The sequence below is a fragment of the Vicugna pacos genome, chromosome 9 (genome assembly GCF_048564905.1).
Source record: "Vicugna pacos chromosome 9, VicPac4, whole genome shotgun sequence".
Taxonomy (NCBI): Eukaryota; Metazoa; Chordata; class Mammalia; order Artiodactyla; family Camelidae; genus Vicugna; species Vicugna pacos.
This window is the reverse complement of record NC_132995.1, coordinates 14053417-14072392: the sequence shown is the minus strand read 5'-3', so window position 1 is coordinate 14072392 and position 18976 is coordinate 14053417. Positions and strand designations below refer to the sequence as shown.

The window sequence follows — 18976 nt, the reverse complement described above, 5'->3', positions numbered from 1 at the left end:
GGGAAATGTCACATAAATTACCTGGACTCAATACTTAAGTCTGTTTAGGCATTTTATTATTAACCATCTTTCTTTGTTGATGCAAGAAAGACTAGGATATAGAAGATTTGGTTTCAAGGAAGTCCTATTTCCATTTCAACACTGGGGACAGAGGATAACGATCTGAAAATAATAAAACCTGACATCCAAGGAACTGTAATTCTGAAGTATCAATTTTCACCACATCCTGAATATGCCCATAGTGAATGCCACCACTTAATAATCCTCACATTCTATTCATGATTATCTTTCTGATTTCACTGAGAAAAGAACAATACAAGAACATGCTGTCCTCTCTTCACTACAAAGACCAACTTACTTGCATTCATAACCACACTGTTTTCCCTTCAATTCCTTCTTGTTCCCTGGATCCCACCCACTTCCTCTATCCCTACCTCAAGGACACTGCTTTCTCTACTGTATCAATTTTCTCCACCTACAGAATCATTCCCACAGGCACACAAACACGCTCTAGTATCTCATATCTCACCTACTCTTCTCTTACTAAGTCATTCCAAGCAGGTTTTCACTCCGACTCCATTAAAATCACTCTTGACAAGGTCACCAGCATTCTCCTTCTTACTAGAACCTCAGGTCTCATTCTCTACTCCCCATTTTGAAACATTTTCTTTTGTTTTTATTTTGTATCAGTGGCTGGTCCTTCTCTACCCTTTGCCTCCCCCTCTTTTAAATGTCTGTCTGGTGGCATAATCCATGAATCAATCTTCAGGCCTCCTCTCCTTATCTGCATGGGTTCCTTAGATGAACACATTCAGACCCATGGACTCAAATTCTAACCATAAAGTGAAGACACCCAGGTGTAATGTACACCAGGCTATAATCTCTCCCTGAGCTCCATGTGTACATATTCAACTGTCCTCTTAACATCTAAAACAACAATTTAAACTTAAAATATCCAAAAAAGAAATTCCCAATGTCTACCTGCCAACCTGCTCTTCCTATCTTCCCCAGCTCAGTAAACTGTGCTTCCGTTCGCCCAGCTATTCAAGCTAACACCCTTATCTCCTCCTTTGATACCTCGTTCTCACTTACTTCATTCATAATTCTACCAGCATGTTCTTTTGGCACTATCTTCTGAGTCTTATGGCTTCTTACTACCTCCTATCTTTGCCATTCTGATCCAAATAATCATTGCTTCTAGTCTGAACTGAAACTGCTTCCATACTGGTTCTTCCTGCTTTTGCACTTGACCAGAGGGATCATTTTAAAACATAAAGCAGACAACAGCATACACTTTCTCTTGATGATTACATTATCAAGCCCTTGCCTAACTCTGATCTCATCTCCTGTTAATTTCCCTTCCCCATCCCCCTGTTCTAGCCATAATGGCTTTCAAACACACAAAGCTAACTTCCGCATTAGATCTTTTCTATCTGCTCAGAACACTCTTCCTCTAGAGTAAAATGGCTTGAGCTCTTACTTCACATCTCTTCTTCAATATCACCTCCTAAAAAAAGCCTTCTTTCATTTGTCTACTTTTCTGTATGCATTTATAATTCAATAAAACTTAACTAAAAGGAAGAAAGAAACAAAGAAAAGGAAAGAAAAAAAACAATGACCTTGTTTAAGATGTCTAACTTTGAGTCAATAATTGTTACTCGGCTAAATATTTCCTGACTAAACTGGTATTATCTTTTTCACTTGGAACAACTGCATTTCATAGTTTTTTTAGTATTAACAGTTGTAAATATCATTAAATCACCCATGTGTGAATAAGGAAATAAGTTAGGACTAGGGGGAAAAAAGTATGTTTTTCTCTATTCTGGTAGAAAGTAAGTCAGAAGATATAACGTTATAAACAGTATGGGTACTGAAATGGCCCTACTGTTACAAAAGAACTTCTGGACTAAAATGAGTCTCCTCGGCCAAACCTGAATATACAGAGAGCAAAATACCAAATGATAACATATGTCTCTATATCAAGAATTTTAATGTGTGTATATGTCCATGAATGACTGAAAAATTGTGCTGAACACTGGAATTTGACACTACATTGTAAAATGATTATAAATCAATAAAAAATGTTAAAAAAAAAAGAATTTTAAGGGTTCTCTTTTTCTTAACAAGAGGTTCAAAGAGAGATGAAGAAGGCACAGAGGGAGAAGCTGAACCAAGGGCTCATTCTCCCTATAGTCTTATCGCATTCATGTTTCTCCTGATGTGAAGGTAGATATATACACAGGTGGGGAAAGGCAAACCAGAATGATATTCTGTGACCTAAGGATCTATCTTCTAGAGTAATTTATATGAAATTTTACTTGCTGATAAAACATATAGTATTATTATAATGTCAAGCACATTCATCTCTGTAGTCTTTTTTTTCCCATTTAAAATTTTATCAGAAAAGTTAGGGGAAAAAAATGCTTCCCTGACCATAACTAAAATAGTCTTCTCATTCCATCCCATTCTCTATTCCTTTCCTACACTTACTTTCCTTCATAGTACTCTCTTATTATATGACATTATATTTTCTGTTTATTTACAGTTACCCTGTTTCTCTTACTACAAGGTAAATTTTCATGGGGATAGGGCTCTACTGGTTTTGTTTACCACTGTATTGACGGGTGTCCAGCAAAGTGCCCACCGCAGAGCCCGGGTGATTGATGGATGGATGGATAGAACTAGCTATCTATCTATCTACCTATCAATCAATCAATCATCTGTCTATCTATCCAAAGCAGCAGCAACTGAATCAAAATTATCTATCTATAAATGCAAAAGAAATACAAATATAGATAGAATAATATTGGGAACAAAGAGAGCACCTCTCCACACCCCATGCCCCCTTCAAAAGGGAGGAAAATTAGTGAGAACAAAATAAAAGGAGAGTGGTAAGTGGGATACAGTAGTTCTGTTTGTATCCCTAGCGAAGTCTCAGACGTTTTCTCTTTAAGCCATCAACTCTCAAAATCGGCTTTATGAACAACACAAGAGGCTGTGCTTCTTCCCTAAGTAGTTGGGCAGTTTCCTCTGGGGATGGCTTCCCTCTGACTTACTAGCCCTCACTCACCAGGATACCGTCCTCTTCCTTTCCTCATTACTTTCCAGGGCTCTTTTCCTTGCTCCAATAAGGAAATCACATCTGGTTTAGAAATGAAGCATCCTGATCAGAAGAAGAGATGCAAGGTAACAGGGAAATTAAAAAAAAAAATTCAAAATTACTTTGATTTAGTCTTGGTTAAATTTTTAATAAGCTATAGGTCAGATGATAACTGATAAAGCCTTTAGATCAAAGAAAAACAAGGTGGTTAAAAAAACATCATGTTAAGATTACATAATATATGGAGATTAGAGAAGGAGGGAAGAGGTCTTAATTTATATTCATGCAAGTTCCCCTTCTTGAGAGGCAACAGTAGTTGAGAGACTGTTTGGGTTCAAATCTTGCCTCTGCCATATCCCAGTATCATAACCCTGGACAGGTTACCTCTATGCTTTATTTTCTGCACCTATAAAATAGAAATAATTTACAGTACCTACCTTACGTGATTGTTGTGAAGATAATATTAATACCAATCCATATCTAAGCACTGCCTAGAATATATACTTAGTGCTACATAAATTTTATTTGCTATTATTCATCATCATTATTATTATTTTGCTGACAGGAAAACAAGAAGTTTCCTGAGGCATTTACTGTTTTTTCTTAGGATATTCATACAATGTTAAATGCAAAGCTCTTGGACATTTAACTTTCAATTCTAAAAGTAAGTAAAAGGGGATATGCTTGTTTACTAACAAAAGGAATGAGTTCTCTTGAATTATAAATAAATCCTGTTGGTAAAACTTGCCACTAAAAAAAATGTGTTCTTTTGATCGAGAAAAACCAAGATACAAGGTCTAGCTATTTTCCTTATAGATATACCAACAAGCAACAAAACACCTATAGCCATTCTGAGTTCAAATACAAAGTGAAGCCCGATTTCTTTGACACTAGTAAGGCTGTAAATCACCCAGATTTCAAATCCAGCCCTTTCATCATTAAGGAAGGCCTAAAGGCCACATGAAGACGGGGAAGATGAATATGCTTAATGGTGGTGCTCACTTCCAAACAAATAAAGCCCAAGCCATTCCCTTGAGAACAGGGAAAAACTTGAAAGATATTCATGAAATTTCTAGAGAAGAAAGCTGATACTACAGAGAACAGAGTCTAAATTTCTAGAGGCAGATGACCTTACCCAACGAGACCAAGTTGCTGTAGTTCTCCAACATTACATCTCTGTACAGATCTCTCTGTTTCAAGTCCAGGTATTCCCACTCCTCCTGAGAGAAGACTATGGACACGTCACTGAACATCACTGATCCCTGAAATGACAAACCATATAATACAACTGAAATTTAAAAAAATTTGTTTTAAGATGCAAAGAGGGAAAAATGGATGAGACACTGCAGGAAATGGATCACAGAGCAAGCAAACAGGCTGGAAGCCTATAACATATCCAGTTAGGAAATGAGTGCGCCTGAGGCAGGAAGCCTGTGTTCCTGAAGGGTCCTGCTGCTACAGATGAAGCCCCTTGTATACTCTGGTGTATCTTAACTGCCCAAACATGTCTGGGAAGGAAAAAAAATAATCAGTTTTCTAATTAAATGAAATACTGTATACAAACTTGCTATATGTCTCCCTCATAAATTCTCAAGAAATGTGAGTTTTTCCACCCTTTCTCCTTAAAGAACACATTTTTTTAAAAAGTTTTCTTACAATATCTCTGTTAGAAAAGAATCTGAATACAAGTAAAGAATTTCTTCCAAGTTCATAATTGAATCAGAAAATATCATAAGCATTTCCCCATTTATGACAAATTCTTTAATGAACGTTAAAAAAGCAGTCTATGCAATGGATATATCAGACTTAATCATTCTATACCAGACTATTTTTGTCTTTACAAAATATTTAAGGTCCTCCTCAATTCTGAGGGATTACAACCACTCATGTATCTGCATGATCCTCCCTATTGTTTTCCATCCCTCACTATATGCATTCCTTGTTCCTGAGGTAGAGGATACTGATGTAGCTTCTGGATACTAGTGATCCAGAATCACAAAGATGTCATTCTAGACCAGCACTGTTGTTCAAATACATGGAACCCTGTTTCTGGTGTACAACTCTTAGAGCTTCCCAGAGCAGAGACAATCTCTCTGCATGCAGACCCAATCACAAGCCTAATTCTAAAACCATACACTGAGGTTGAGGCCAACCAACAACAAATCTTATCTTACATACTTGGAAAACTCAGGTTTGGAAAAATTCAGTTTTCCCATGAGTAGTCAAACATCTCTCTTAAGTGATTTCACTTCTGGTCTTTTGGTAAAAGACTGAGCACATACAAGAGATGTCAAATGTTTTATTCAGTGAATACATGCACAATGACTGAAAAAAGAGGATTCACAGGACAGGCATTATGCTATTTGGCCTCATCCCTCACTGGATTTGGAGGAACTGGGAGAAAGTCCTTAGATTGGGCTCTGACATTCAAGAAGTTTCAGGATAAAGATAAGTTCATCGGACCTTAACATGACAGTATTTTTAGAAGGTGAAAGAAACAGTAACTTACATGGGCCATGGTTTAGAAATTCAAGAACTGGTCAGTTCTCCTTGGGGTTTACTTGCCTGGAGAAGCAGAGTTCACAGAAGCCAGAGCTAGGGGAAGAAAAAAGAGGCCGTGAGATCAGATAGGCCTCAGAATTCCCCCAAATGACTGGATTTAATATATCCTTTCCCCTCCCTGGACCTCCCCACCACACACACACACACACACACACACACACACACACACACAGAGAGAGAAGAATATTATTCAGGCATAAAAAAAGAATAAAATCTTGCCATTTGCTGTAACATAGACGGAACTTCAGAGCATTGTGCTAAGTGAAATAAGTCAGACAGAGAAAGACAAATACTGGATAATTTTGCTTATATGTGGAATCTAAAAAATACAAACAAACTGTAATCAAGCTCATAGATACAAAAAACATACTGGCAGCTGCCAGAGGTGGGGGGGATAGGAGGGGTAGAGAGCATGACATACTTGAAGGGGGTCAAAGGTACAAACTCCTAGTTATAAAATACACATTGTAATGTACAGCATGGCAACTATAGTTAATACTACTGTAGTGTATATTTGAAAGTTGTTAAGTAAGTAGTTCTCATCACAAGAAAAAAATTTTAACTATGTATGGTGACCAGATGTTAACTAGAATTATTGTGGGGATCATTTTGCAATACATATAAATATCAAATCATTATGTTGTACACCTGAAACTAATATAATGTTATATGTCAATTATACATCAATAAAAAAAGAAAAACAAAACAAAAAATAAAAAAGGACTTTAATGTAATGGATATTTTACACACTTTAACTGTATCCTCAGGATTGCTATGTAGTTAATTATCCTATCTATGCAATGGATGAGAACATTCATACTAAAAGAAGTGAAATCACTTGCAGAAATTCAGTTAATAAGCAGCAAAGCTGCATTTGGAATCCTTATTTTTCTAACCACAAAGTCAGCTTTCATTCGACTCTAGCTCTTCCTATGAAACCCAGAATCTCTTGTTTCAAAAAGAAAAACATGAGCACATGTAACTCACTATAAATAGAAATAACACATCAAACTACTAAAAGATATTAAATCTCACTTTGAGTATTATTGATGTGCATGTTAGCAAGTTTGTAAGGAAATGAACATTCTCACCTGCAGTCTGTGTAAATTTAAAAGTATGTGCAAGCAGCATTTAAACCATGCAAACCCCTTGACTCAGAAATTCTACTTTTGAGATGAAAGAAAAAAACTGTATATATTGATAAAGATATAAGAATGTGCTGATGGATATTATTCATAGTGGGAAAAAGCTCTTCAGAACTAAAATGTCCTTCAGTAGGAAACAGGTTAAACAAATTACAAAGAATCCATACAGTGAAAAAACTTGCTATTCAAAAATTATAATGTAGACCTTTAACTGGAAAGATGGAAATACATCTACTACATGTTGTTGAGTGAAGAATACAGGTTGTGACTAGTGTAATCCTGATAAGGCAGGTAAAAACACCTATATGTATCTGTATATTCATGTATGTGCACAGTAATCACTAAATGCTAAGCTTTATTATTAAAAAATTTTAATTGAGGTATAGTTAATGTACAATATTATATTCATTTAAGCTTTAGAAAATGCATAAGAACATATATTCAAGATATGCAGTCTTTAGAAAAATATAACAAAATGGATTCTATGATTATATTTGTAAAGCACATATATGTATCAGCATAAAGATACATTAACAGGCATCAACAGGCAGAAAAAAATCTGCAAAGATTGCTGATTTCCACACTATGATCTTAATTTTCTTTTTGTTTAAATTTATTGCATAATTTTATATGGTCATATATACTGTTGAAATATATAACTTTGTAAAAAGGAAGCTTTTCTTCAAATAGGTGAAAGAGATTCATTTTTTAAAAAGCAGTCATCCCTTAGAGGAAAAAAGCTGCTGTCTTTATTTATTTCAGCTCCCAATATTTGAACCAACTCTATGATCTCTAAGTTTGTTTATATATTTTTGCCTGGCAAAGAAAGGTAAAACATTTCCAACTAATGCCCTGTTTCACTGCTGCTGCCTCTCATTACTTTGTGTGTGTGTGTGTGTGTGTGGCGGGGGAGTGGGGTGATTTGGTTTACTTATTTATTTTTAGAGGAGCTATTGGGGATTGAAGCCAGGATCTCATGTATGCTAAACAGTGCTCTATCACTTGAGCTATATCCTCCCCCTTATTATAACTTTGACTTACGAATTTATCTTGCTTTTGATCTAGTCATTTTAGCCACGATATCCTTCAAATAGCTACTGGGTTTTCTTTGTCCTGTTGGTCTCGCTTTGCATCAACATCATGAGAAAAAAAACAAAAACAAAACAAAACCACCCTATGAGACATAAGAGTTACTGCATAAAATACATTTACCTCCATAGAAATCCAATGGGTTTGGTACTATTTGGTCACAATCTGACAGTACTTGCTATAATCAGATGATGTCTCCTTCCTAGGAACTCCCAAGCACCATCTGACTTCTTCACTGACTTTATATTATCTTAGTCTTATTCTTGTAGGGGTTTATCTACCTTGATAGATAATAAGCAACTTTAGGATTTTAGTCACAGTATTTTCCCCAAGTAGTAGCACAGGATCTGACATACTATGAGACTTTAAAAACGTTTGATAATTCAACTTAGAAATTTCTAGGAATTTATCCTTAGGAAGTATTTGTAAAAGTATACACAAAGAAGTTCATCAAAGAATAATTTATAACCAAAAATCAGAACACCTAACAGTAGGTAACAAGGTAAATAAATTATGTTCCACTGTAATAAGGGCATACTGTGCAATTGTTAATAATGAAGATACCGGCTCATATTAATTAATGAAGATATACATGATAAACTGCCAAGTACACCAGGCAGGCTAAAAAGATGCACAATGTTGGGAGATGGTTGACTCTTATACATGAACAACACAGGCTTGGTTGTCAGGATCCAGGATGTGAATCTGACAGTTATCAACTAGGAGGCTTCGGATATGTTACTTAATTTTAGTGCCTCTGCTTCCTCATTGACAAACTGGAGAATAGTAACAGTATCTATCTTACAAGGTTATTGTGAAGGTTAAGTAATATAATTAATACTTACAGTGCACTTACAATGGCTTATAATAAACACTGAATAAAATGAAAAACGTAACATATCCTTTATTTCATTTATTAATGAAAATTATCTTTAATAATTTAATACTAAAATGCCCCAAAAGAGGTTTTTTATTTTGGTAAATTTTTTGAAATTTCCAGAACTGCTCTTTCTTACATTAATAAATTTTAGAACTGGGCTTGAGAATGTAATTTTTCTTAAATAATAATATTAGCAGAAATCAATGTCTCCATAATCCTAAAAAGGGTAAATTCTGGAAAGGTTTTTCAAATTAGAGGGAAACCACTGCACTCACATTTATGCTGTACAGGCATAGCAATATAATAAATCTTATGACTGCGCAGGATTCGTTTTTCAAAGTGTTGGAGATTCTTTATCTCCTTAAATAAACAATTTTTATGATTCTATTTTGTAAAGCAAACATATGTATACAAGTACACAGAAAGAATATTTGGAAAAACAAACATCAATATTGTAATATTCATTAATTCTGGATAACGGAACGAAGGGCAATTTAAATTTTCTTCTTAAAACTTCCTTAGGTTCCTGTATTTTATTCTTTCTACAATAAACTTGCATTAATTTTATCATCAAAACCAAAAATTAAACTACTATTTTCATACAAATAAAATAAAAAAGATTTGGGAGAAGGAGTACCTTCTGGTTGTTAAGAGAAATGTGAGTCATAGGCCTGTGACGTAAGTGGGTTCCACACAAAAAAATCAGCATGGCAGAAATAGTTAACAATCCTCAGTCCTTTCACTGTTCTTCATCAAAACAATGAGCTATCTTCACTATCTTTCTCCGGTAACTGAACACAATGAAGGTAAGCAGCATTCCCAGATTTAGAAAGAGTATGCCAAAGCAGACAGAACAGTATTTGGTACAAAACAGATGCTCTATCTCTGCCTTTCTCCACTGAATAACTCTTTGAAGTTTTATATTAGATATAATCCTTGCACAATGTCTTACAAATCCCTGGTTTATTGAAAGGGATTCAAACATAACAAAAAATTTCTGGAGTCTTCTTGTCCAAAACTATGACTACTGCTTAAAAGTTGATCATTTTACTTTTTTTCCCTTCTCATGAATCACATAATATCAATGGCATAAAATCCCATATCATGGATGAAATATGATTTATTTAATAATTCTCTACTGTTAGAAACTAATTTTATATAGTTTCTTCCCAAAGAACATTCTCAGATATTATAATCTTTGATTCTAGGCCAGCAGATGTGAATCATTTTGGGTCATGCTTGATAACCTCATTAAATTATGGACCTCTTTCCCAGGAAAATGGCATTTTAACAAATATCCATAATTTTACATATAATTTCAAGGGGTTTCTGCTACCCTGAAAGCCTCAAATGGATTTAAATTACCACTAGTTAAGAATTCTTGTTCCAGATCGTTTGAGCACCTCATCTTTTAAAACTAGGATATATCCAACACACTTAGCCTGGTATTTTCATTTTTCCTGATCTAGTGGAGGCCAATGGGGAACTGTCCCAAATCACTACTTAACAAATAGCTCATGTTTATTAAGTACTTAAAAAGTATCAGGCACTGTCCTAAGAGCTTTACACATAGTTATAAAGAGAAAGCTCTCAGAAATAAAAGGAAGTATCTGCCACATAGATATATGCATGCAGGCACTAGGAAGGGGAACTAGATCTCAAGTTAATGGAAAGGTCATACTAAGGAGAAATAAACAAATGTTCCCACGTCCTAAAAAATAAGAATGCATTTCAGAGAACAAGAGGAAATACCCACTTGCCTTGGCCTTGACTTTTAAATGGGCAATAGCAATTCATTTTTCCTCCTTATCGTCACAGCCTTTTTCTTAGCTTAACAGGACTGAGGAAGAAGGGCATCTTAAAACAACAGGCCTTTATAGGAGCCCAGCCTATCCTGGCTGAATCAGGGAACGCCACGACCACACCTGTCCCACCAACCACCGCCCACACATACCCAGAGTCAAGTAAGAGGAAGAGTACGGACCCTTCCCGGTATTAGAGAAAAGCAAGGGTCCCGGATGTCCAGGGCTGGAAACGGACTTCAGAGCAGCTTCCCAGAGGGAATTCGGCGGTTCTGAAACCTGCAGTTGGACGGTGCGGGGCAGTGTACGAACGCGTGCGTGTGTGTCTGCGCGGGTGCCCGAGGATGTAGCCCGGTGGGAATACTCCCAAGGGCCAGCCTGGGAGGCACGTTCATTTCCAACATTCCTATCCCAAGGCGAATTGAGCCTTTTTGCTGGGAGTCTTTTCTCTGGCTCTCAGATAACTGACTAGGGGCCATTTCTCTGAGGCTGGCAGGAGATTCAGCTGTGACGCTACGGTCGGAGTCACACAGCCTACGGCCACCGCAACCTTCGGTCACTCAAGAGGCTCTGCACCCAATTCAGTCACACAAACCCACTAGTTCCGGCCTCACAACCGCACATAGTCCCGATGCCACACCCCGGTCCAGTCACGCCCACACACACTACACTGTCACACCACCGCCGTTCTCGCGCACACTCGGGGCTGAGGTGCGGGGTTTCCAACGCTATGCGGTGCCGCTGCGCTTCTCTTCCCTCTCCTCATCCCCGGGGCGCAACGCCTTTCCTACCGAAGGCCGAAACAAACACTCCGAGCCAGGACTGCTCACCTGGGGCGCCGAACTCGTCTGACGGCGATGACGAGTGGAAGAGAGGGCGCGACAGCTCAGGTGAGTTCACCACCCTCGGGGCCTAACGGGCCGCGCGCGGGGGTTACTGGGAGCGCGGACTGCACCCGCTGAGTGCGCAGGCGCAGTCAGGCCCCAGGGGGCGGGGCATCGGTGAGTGAGCCCGCGTCGAGCGAGCTGTGTTGAATGGGCACGGAGACCCAGTTGGGCCCCAGCGGGGGCGGGGTTTTCGGTTCTTTGTCTTCAAGTAGCTGCAGGGCCTGCAGCGGGGCGGGGGCGGACGACTGGCGCGTTTAAGGGTGTGCGTAACTCTCCGTGAGGCCAACTGGGGAGGCCTGTAACCGAGGACGGCGCTGGTCTGTCTGTCTTTGGAGTGGTTCTGGGTGCGATCTTTTCATTGAATGTGGCTGGTTTGTGTTTGAGATGGTGCGACTGCGGGGATTGCGGTTCATGATGATTTTATGACTGGAATTGTGTCGGGCTGTGTAGGACTGAGAATGTTGTGGGGGCCTGTGAGATAGTGGGGCTGACTGTGAGTGCGGGAAGTTGCGTTTCTGTATCTATAATTGATGCTGAACAATTATGTGGCCCGGTTTTGATCGATTTCTCTTCCTTGGGCCTTCCCTGCAGACCGCGGATGTGAGTCACTCAGTGTGTGTCTGAGAAACGACATGTCTGATTGTGTGGCTAGTGTGTGTGCTCTGGTACGTGTCTGCAGGACTGTGAAGAACTGGCTATCTGGATGACTGAATGTGAACCAAGAGCCTGACAGTCCTCAACTCTGAAAGAAAGAAATGTTACATCTTCAAGGAGCATCAGTTTTACTGAAGGATTTGGTGAAAAAACGGATTTTTTTCTGGAAAAAAATATTTATTTTACACCTAATCACAGGTTTACTATGGAGAAGAATGCAAATAAGCATTACTTTTAAAGTAAGACTTCAAAGGAAATTCCTCCCATGAAGTCATTAGTTGGCTTCTGCCCAGAATTCTCATTAATGAACTTTCCCTGTCTTATAGTGTTAAGGGATTTTGTTAGCAAAATTTAAGAAGCCCTAGTATATGGAAAAACATCTTTACACAAAAGAGAAGCAGTGTGGCTAGAGTAGACAGCCCACGATTAGGAAATCAGATATCTTGGATTCTAGATCAGACACTCTTCCCTTTGTTAAAATAGGGCAAGAAACTTGTTTTCAGACTCAAAGCATGAGTTTATACTGACATTACTAATTCAGATTTAACATTGCAGGGTTTTATTCTCACCTTTTATATTTCTGCCTCTTTTCTCTAACAAATTCTAGTTCCTAGTAATATGAACATATTTATTTATTTATTTGCATTAGCCTAGAATCACCAGCAAATAGTTTACATTTGCAATACCAATATTATTACTAACAATTAAAAAAAATTTTTGGTGGGGGGGAGGTAAGTAGGTTTACTTATTTATTTGTTTAACGGAGGTACTGGGGATTGAACCCAGAACCTCGGGTATCTTAAGCACGCACTCTACTACTGAGCTATACCCTCCCCCAATACAATTTTAGATTCTTTTAAATTCTGCAGTTCTTTTAAAGCAGGGGTTGGCAAACTATAGTCTGCAGGCCAAACCTGGCCTGCCACCGGTTCTACAGCTAGTGAGTATCTATGGTATCTATTTTTAAATGGGTATAAAAAATCAATAATAATAATAATAATCAAGAAGAACAATATTTTGTGAGGTGTGAAAATATCTATTTCAAATTTCAGTGTCCTTGAATAAAGTTTTATTGAAACATAGCTGTACTCCTTTATGTTTTGTTTATGGCTGCATTTAAACTATAAAGGCAGATTGAATAGTTAATGTAGACTGGCCTGTGGAGCCTAAAATACTGTGGGTTCTCATTATTCAGGGTAGTTACTATTCTATAAAGTTGTTGCAAACACTGAATTAGTGAACTGTTGCTCCTAGCAGAAATACAGCGTTAGTTTCCTGCAGGCATCTGGTCACAACATTTTCCTCAACCAATCAATACATAACATTGTTTTATGTGTTTCTATTTAAGGACGCTTTTTATATATTGTTGATTTATTAACATTGAACTCAAGGCCAACAGCACTATAACTCATTCCTGAATGAAGTCTATCTAACATATATTTTCTCTGCGAGGCATATCACAGCCTTCTTGCCCTAGACAGCACTTCAGCATAGACTTGGGGGCTATTTTAAATACCAAAATCACCAATAAAAAGCACAAAAATGAGGGGAAAAAAAGTGATACTAACTACACTGCAAAAAGGGTACAGTGTAACTGAAACAAGGCAGAGGTTCCTTTATTTGACCTCTGCTGAGAACGTGTGCTGAGGAACTCATTTGTCATCGATCTTCACAAGTCCATGAATGATCACAGAAGTGCTGGAAGTACTGACTCTGAGGTTACAAATGATTTTTTTTTAACAAGTAGGTACGTTTGAAAATATGGAATCTGCAAATAGTGAGGATAACTGTATTTACTGTCTGGCCTTAAACAGAGAAAGTTTGTCAGCTCTTGTTTTAGAGTGTATCCCTCTTAATTACACAGAGTGTTTAAAAACTAGTTGAAATAATTCTTTTCCTATGTCATCAATAAATTCTGTAGTAAATTATAGCCCATTAAATAAACAAAAATCCATGAAGAAGAGAAAAAAGGAGTGAAAAAGGAAAACTCCTCTTTATAGAAGAATGCCAGTTAATAAGTTTGTTTTGTTTTTCATAGCTGTGAACGCTGCTTCAAATACTTTTACAGTATATGAAAGCAACAAGAGCAGACCAACCTGTAATGTATAAGGGAATACCAATAAGACTAATTGCAGACTTTTTAAGAGAAAAAAATGGCAGACAGATAAACAAAAACTGAGAGATTTATTTGCTAGCAGATTAGCAGAGACACCTTACAGGAAATACTACAGGAATTTTTTCAGGTTGAAAGCAAGTGATCCCATACAATAATTCAAATCCACATGAAAAAGAGTACTAGTAAAGATAATTGCGTAATTATAAAAGTGTACAAATGCATATTTCTTTTCTATTCTTTTTACTGATTTAAAAAGCAACTAAATAAAACTGTGTATATAATAATATTTGGGGCCTATAACATGTAGAAATATATTTGCCAGTAACAGCTCAAAGAAGGAGAATGGGAGCAAAGCTGTACTAGGCTAAGGAAACAACAGCAGAGACATGGTAGTAACTCCAATCCACAGAAACAAATGAGAACCATAAATGGTCAATAAGAAGGTTAATATAGCAAACTCTATAAATATATACTTGTTCTCCTTTCTTGTCTCAGCTTCTATAATAGGCATAAAATCATAGAAAGTAATATAATAATGTAGAGTGTTAAAATAATATATTTTAGGGTATGTAGCATATATAGGTGTAATATATATAACAATATAGCAAAAAAAAAAAAGAGGAAGAGGGAATAGAGCTATATAGAAGTGACATACCTGTATCTCAATGGGCTAAATCTGAAATAGATCTGACAATGTAAGGTCTATACGGCAAGCCCTAGAGCAACCATTAAGAAAATAACTTTTAAAATGGTAAAAAAAAAATCATTAAAAGAATTTAAATGTTATGTTAGAAAATATTCAGTTAGTGCAAAAGAAAGAAGTATAGAATAACAGAGGAACAAAAAGGACATAAGATATAGAATACAAAAAATAACACGGCAACAATAAACTCAACAATATCCATAATGTTAGATATGAATGAATTAAATAATCCATCAAAAAGCAGAGACTGTCATACTTACTTGGCATGATCACGAAGGTGGTTTTCCCAGGGTGAGGCTTATCCATTGCACTCCAGATGTGCTGACCCCTGTTATTTCCCCAAATATGAGAAACTCAACTGCATAATTTGTGGCAGTCAGCAAATCTATAAAGGCAGAAAGTAAACTAGTGGTTGTAGATTTGCTGAAAATACTTACAGAACATATATGTAATCAATGACTTGTATCTTGAATATACAAATAATTCTTATGATGCAATAAGACAAACCAACAAACACTGGTAAAAGACGTAACAGATACTGAGACAGGCTGGGGGACTGGCATCCTCTACTAGAGTGCTTGCACCTGGACAAATGTCTCCTGGAGCAATAGAACACAAAGAAACTATAAGAGACTAAAAATAGTTGCACACTTGTGCAGCTGGGGCAAGTATGAACAATAGGATATAAAAAGGCCACAAACCAACTGCCCTTTCTGAGGTGCTGGGAGCAAAAGCAGGGGACTGTGCATGATCCCTGCACATGGCACCACCAAGCGGGTAGACAGACCACCTAAGCCAGCATCCTACACAACCCACAGACCTGCCCCCATTGTTATCCCATTTAAGGACCCAAGCAACTCCTCTTTGAGAGTGAGCAAGGGCACCTGGAGACCATAAATGAAACAAAAAAACAACCCATGGACTGGGAGAAAATATTTGTAAACAAGGTAACTGACAAGGGCTTAATTTCCAAAATATACCACAACTCATACAACTCAGTAACAACAACAAAACCCCATCAAAAAATGGGCAGAAGACCTAAACAGACATTTCTCCAAAGAAAACATACAAATGACCACTAGGCCCATGAAAAGTTGCTCAATATTGCTAATTATTAGAGAAATGCAAATTAGAACTACAATGAGGTATTATCTCACACCAGTCAGAATGGCCATCATTCAGAAGTCCACAAACAATTGGTGTGGAGAACAGGGAACACTCCTGCACTGTTGGTACGCCATTATAGAAAACAGTCTGGAGGTTCCTTAAAAAACTAAAAATAGAGTTACTGTAAGATCTACCAATCCCACTCTTGGGTATATACCTGGAGAAAACTCTAATTTGAAAAGATACATGCACACCAGTGTTCATAGCAGCACTATTTACAATAGCCAAGACATGGAAGCAACCTAAATGTCCATCAACATATGAATGAATAAAAAATATATTATATATACATATAAAATATATAATGAAATATTACTCAGCCATAAAAAAGAATGAAATAATGCAATTTGCAGCAACATGCATAGACCTGGAGATTATCTTACTAAGTGAAGTCAGACAGAGGACAAATACCATATGATATCACCTATATGTGAAATCTAAAATATGATATAAATGAACTTATTTACAAAACAGAAAGACTCACAGACAGAAAACAAACTTACAGTTACCAAAGGGGAAAGGTGGGGAGGGATAAGTAACCAGTTTGGAATTCACAGAAACAAACTACTATATATAAAATGGATAAACAACAAGGACGTACTGTATAGCACAGGAAACTATATTCAGTGTCTTGTAATAACCTAAAATGAAAAATGATATGAAAAGGAATGTATATTTTATATATATATATGTATAAAACTGAATTACTCTGCTATACACCAGAAACTAACACAACATTGTAAATCACTATACTTCAGTTTTTTAAAAAATCAGTGAAAGGTCAAAACAAAACAGAACAAAACAACCCCCTCCCTCCAAGCCTCCTTCTAAAGTGGTTCAGGGAAACTACTATATAAAAATAAGTAACAGAAAGTTATCAGACAAATTCCATAAAAGTTTCTATTTTAAAAAGGGAGAGAATAAGGAACACAGTAACATCCTTACAGACAATGAAATCACATCAGAAAGCAACGTGCACTTAAGATCAAAATTGGAACCTACTATTTCAAAATGAACTTATGTTGCATTTAGGAAATGATACAAAATATGAAGGAACAATATAAATTGGAACCACAAAAATTCAGAAATGAGGTGCTAAGTCAGAAAAGAATTAGAAGTAAAAAGAATTTAGAAATAAAGACTTAACTAGAAGGAACACAACATGGAATAAACCAACAGATGCCTATGAGAAATAGAAGGTAAAAATGAGGAAAATTTCTAAAACTGGAAAGAAATGAAGAAAGTAATAAAAAAAAAAAAGACTTGAGATACAGAGTACAGAGAAAAATACTGAAGACAGGCAAAGAAGATCAAACATATTAACAGAAAGTCCAGAAGGAGAAAACCAAAGCAATGGAACAGAAAAAATACTAAAAATTCATACTACTAAAACTACTGATTATTATTATTGTAAAAATTCTGATATAAAAAAGATTTGCAATTACATGTTGAATAAGTAGGTGATGTACCTGAGAATATCAATTCAGAACAACAAACTCCAAGTCATATTAGTAAAATTACTTTAAAGAAAATAACAAATTATTTGGGCACCTAGGGAGAAATGAACACGTGACTTTGAAAAGGAAAAAAATCAGGTTATCCTCAGAAATTCTGAGAGTAAATATTTTATAAATATAAAATGGAGTAAAATATTTTAGATACACAATGGAAGGAAATATGAGCCAAATATTTTATATCTAGCAACTAAAGAACTTTTATTAACATACGAGTATCAGGAAATACTGTAGGTTAAAAGACATGTCAGTCAAAAAAGAGCAAGGCAAAACATAGTGTTTAGAGATGTACAAATGGATAATATTATGAAGGAATACAAGGAAGTGACTACTAGAAAGTTAGAAGAGTTTTAGTGGTTACTTTTGGAGACATGGAAAGGTAGTAATTGAGACAGGGCACACGGAGGAATTTCTGGGTTATCTGGTAAACTTCTGTTTCTTGACCTGAGTGATGATTACAGGGGTGTTTATCTTATCACAATTCATTTAGCTATATTTTTTTGTGGTTATTCTGTATCTGTGTTTTACTTTTGCAATAAAAAAGATTTTTAAAAAGTAAGCAACAACAGAGTCTCAGGAATTACAACGTAACTTTCCCCCTACCTCACAGCGTGTATACATGGACGGGAAAAGGCATAAAAATCAGTGCTTTTGAAAGCCACTCAAGCCTGAAAACATTTGTATTTTCTGGAAAGCTGTTCCAGTTTCTTAGAGAATGGACAAAAACTGGAATTCTAAAGGGATTACAATATGCCTGCTAAGCCTTCGAGTGTATTTAGAGCCTGAATAGACATAACCTGGATGGGGCAGGAATTCAAGCCCTGAACATGGTTTAAGGTAATCTCCAACAGGTGCCTCTATCATCCTGACAGAAGTAATATCATTGTTTCTTGATCTCAGGGAAGCTTCACAAATAATTATTTTCAGAGGCTATGAAAAGCATATGGTAAAGAAACTAAACCCCTGATGAGACAAGGTACCATGAGAGAGAACCATAAGACAGCAACAATAGGCTTTTATTTGAATCACAGACATAAGCTACCAAAGAACTTTGCTTATATTTAAAGTTTGACTTTATTTCTTTAACATGTATGTAGAAAACTATTAAAAAAATACATAGATTTGAAAAAGACATATAACTTTTATATGTGAAAAGTACAAAAACCAAAATTAGATATTTAGTGTATGAGTTGGGCACAAAATTGGATACAACAACAGAAAAGAGAATTACTTTACTGGAAGAAAGATCAAAATAAAATACCCAGAATCTATCACAGAGAGACAAAATGAGGCTCTACATAAAAGAGACTTTAAGGATATGTCAGAGTTAGAGTTGCAATTAAGCTTCAATATTAGA

The 18976-nt window shown here is 36.5% G+C and overlaps 1 protein-coding gene and 1 non-coding gene across 4 annotated transcripts in view; one reads left to right on the top strand and one right to left on the bottom strand.

The window, feature by feature from the left end:
• LOC102539973 (uncharacterized) overlaps window positions 1-18976 on the bottom strand; it is a 99129-nt gene that overhangs the window by 46630 nt on the left and 33523 nt on the right. The window contains exons 1-5 of one of the 3 annotated variants that reach the window (XM_072968686.1): window positions 11409-11520; window positions 7849-7932; window positions 5610-5695; window positions 4236-4362; window positions 3071-3163 (exon numbers count right to left, since the gene is read on the bottom strand). In XM_072968686.1, the coding sequence (XP_072824787.1) occupies window positions 3071-3163; window positions 4236-4362; window positions 5610-5618 (229 nt within the window). In that variant the 5' untranslated portion in view covers window positions 5619-5695; window positions 7849-7932; window positions 11409-11520. Of the gene's footprint in view, window positions 1-3070; window positions 3164-4235; window positions 4363-5609; window positions 5696-7848; window positions 7933-11408; window positions 11521-12097; window positions 12114-18976 lie in introns of those variants that run through there. The other 2 variants (XM_072968685.1, XM_072968687.1) reach the window with 2 other exon arrangements.
• On the top strand, window positions 15191-15357 carry LOC116277838 (U1 spliceosomal RNA). Its single transcript, XR_012076378.1, has one exon. It is a non-coding gene; the product is annotated as a U1 spliceosomal RNA (small nuclear RNA).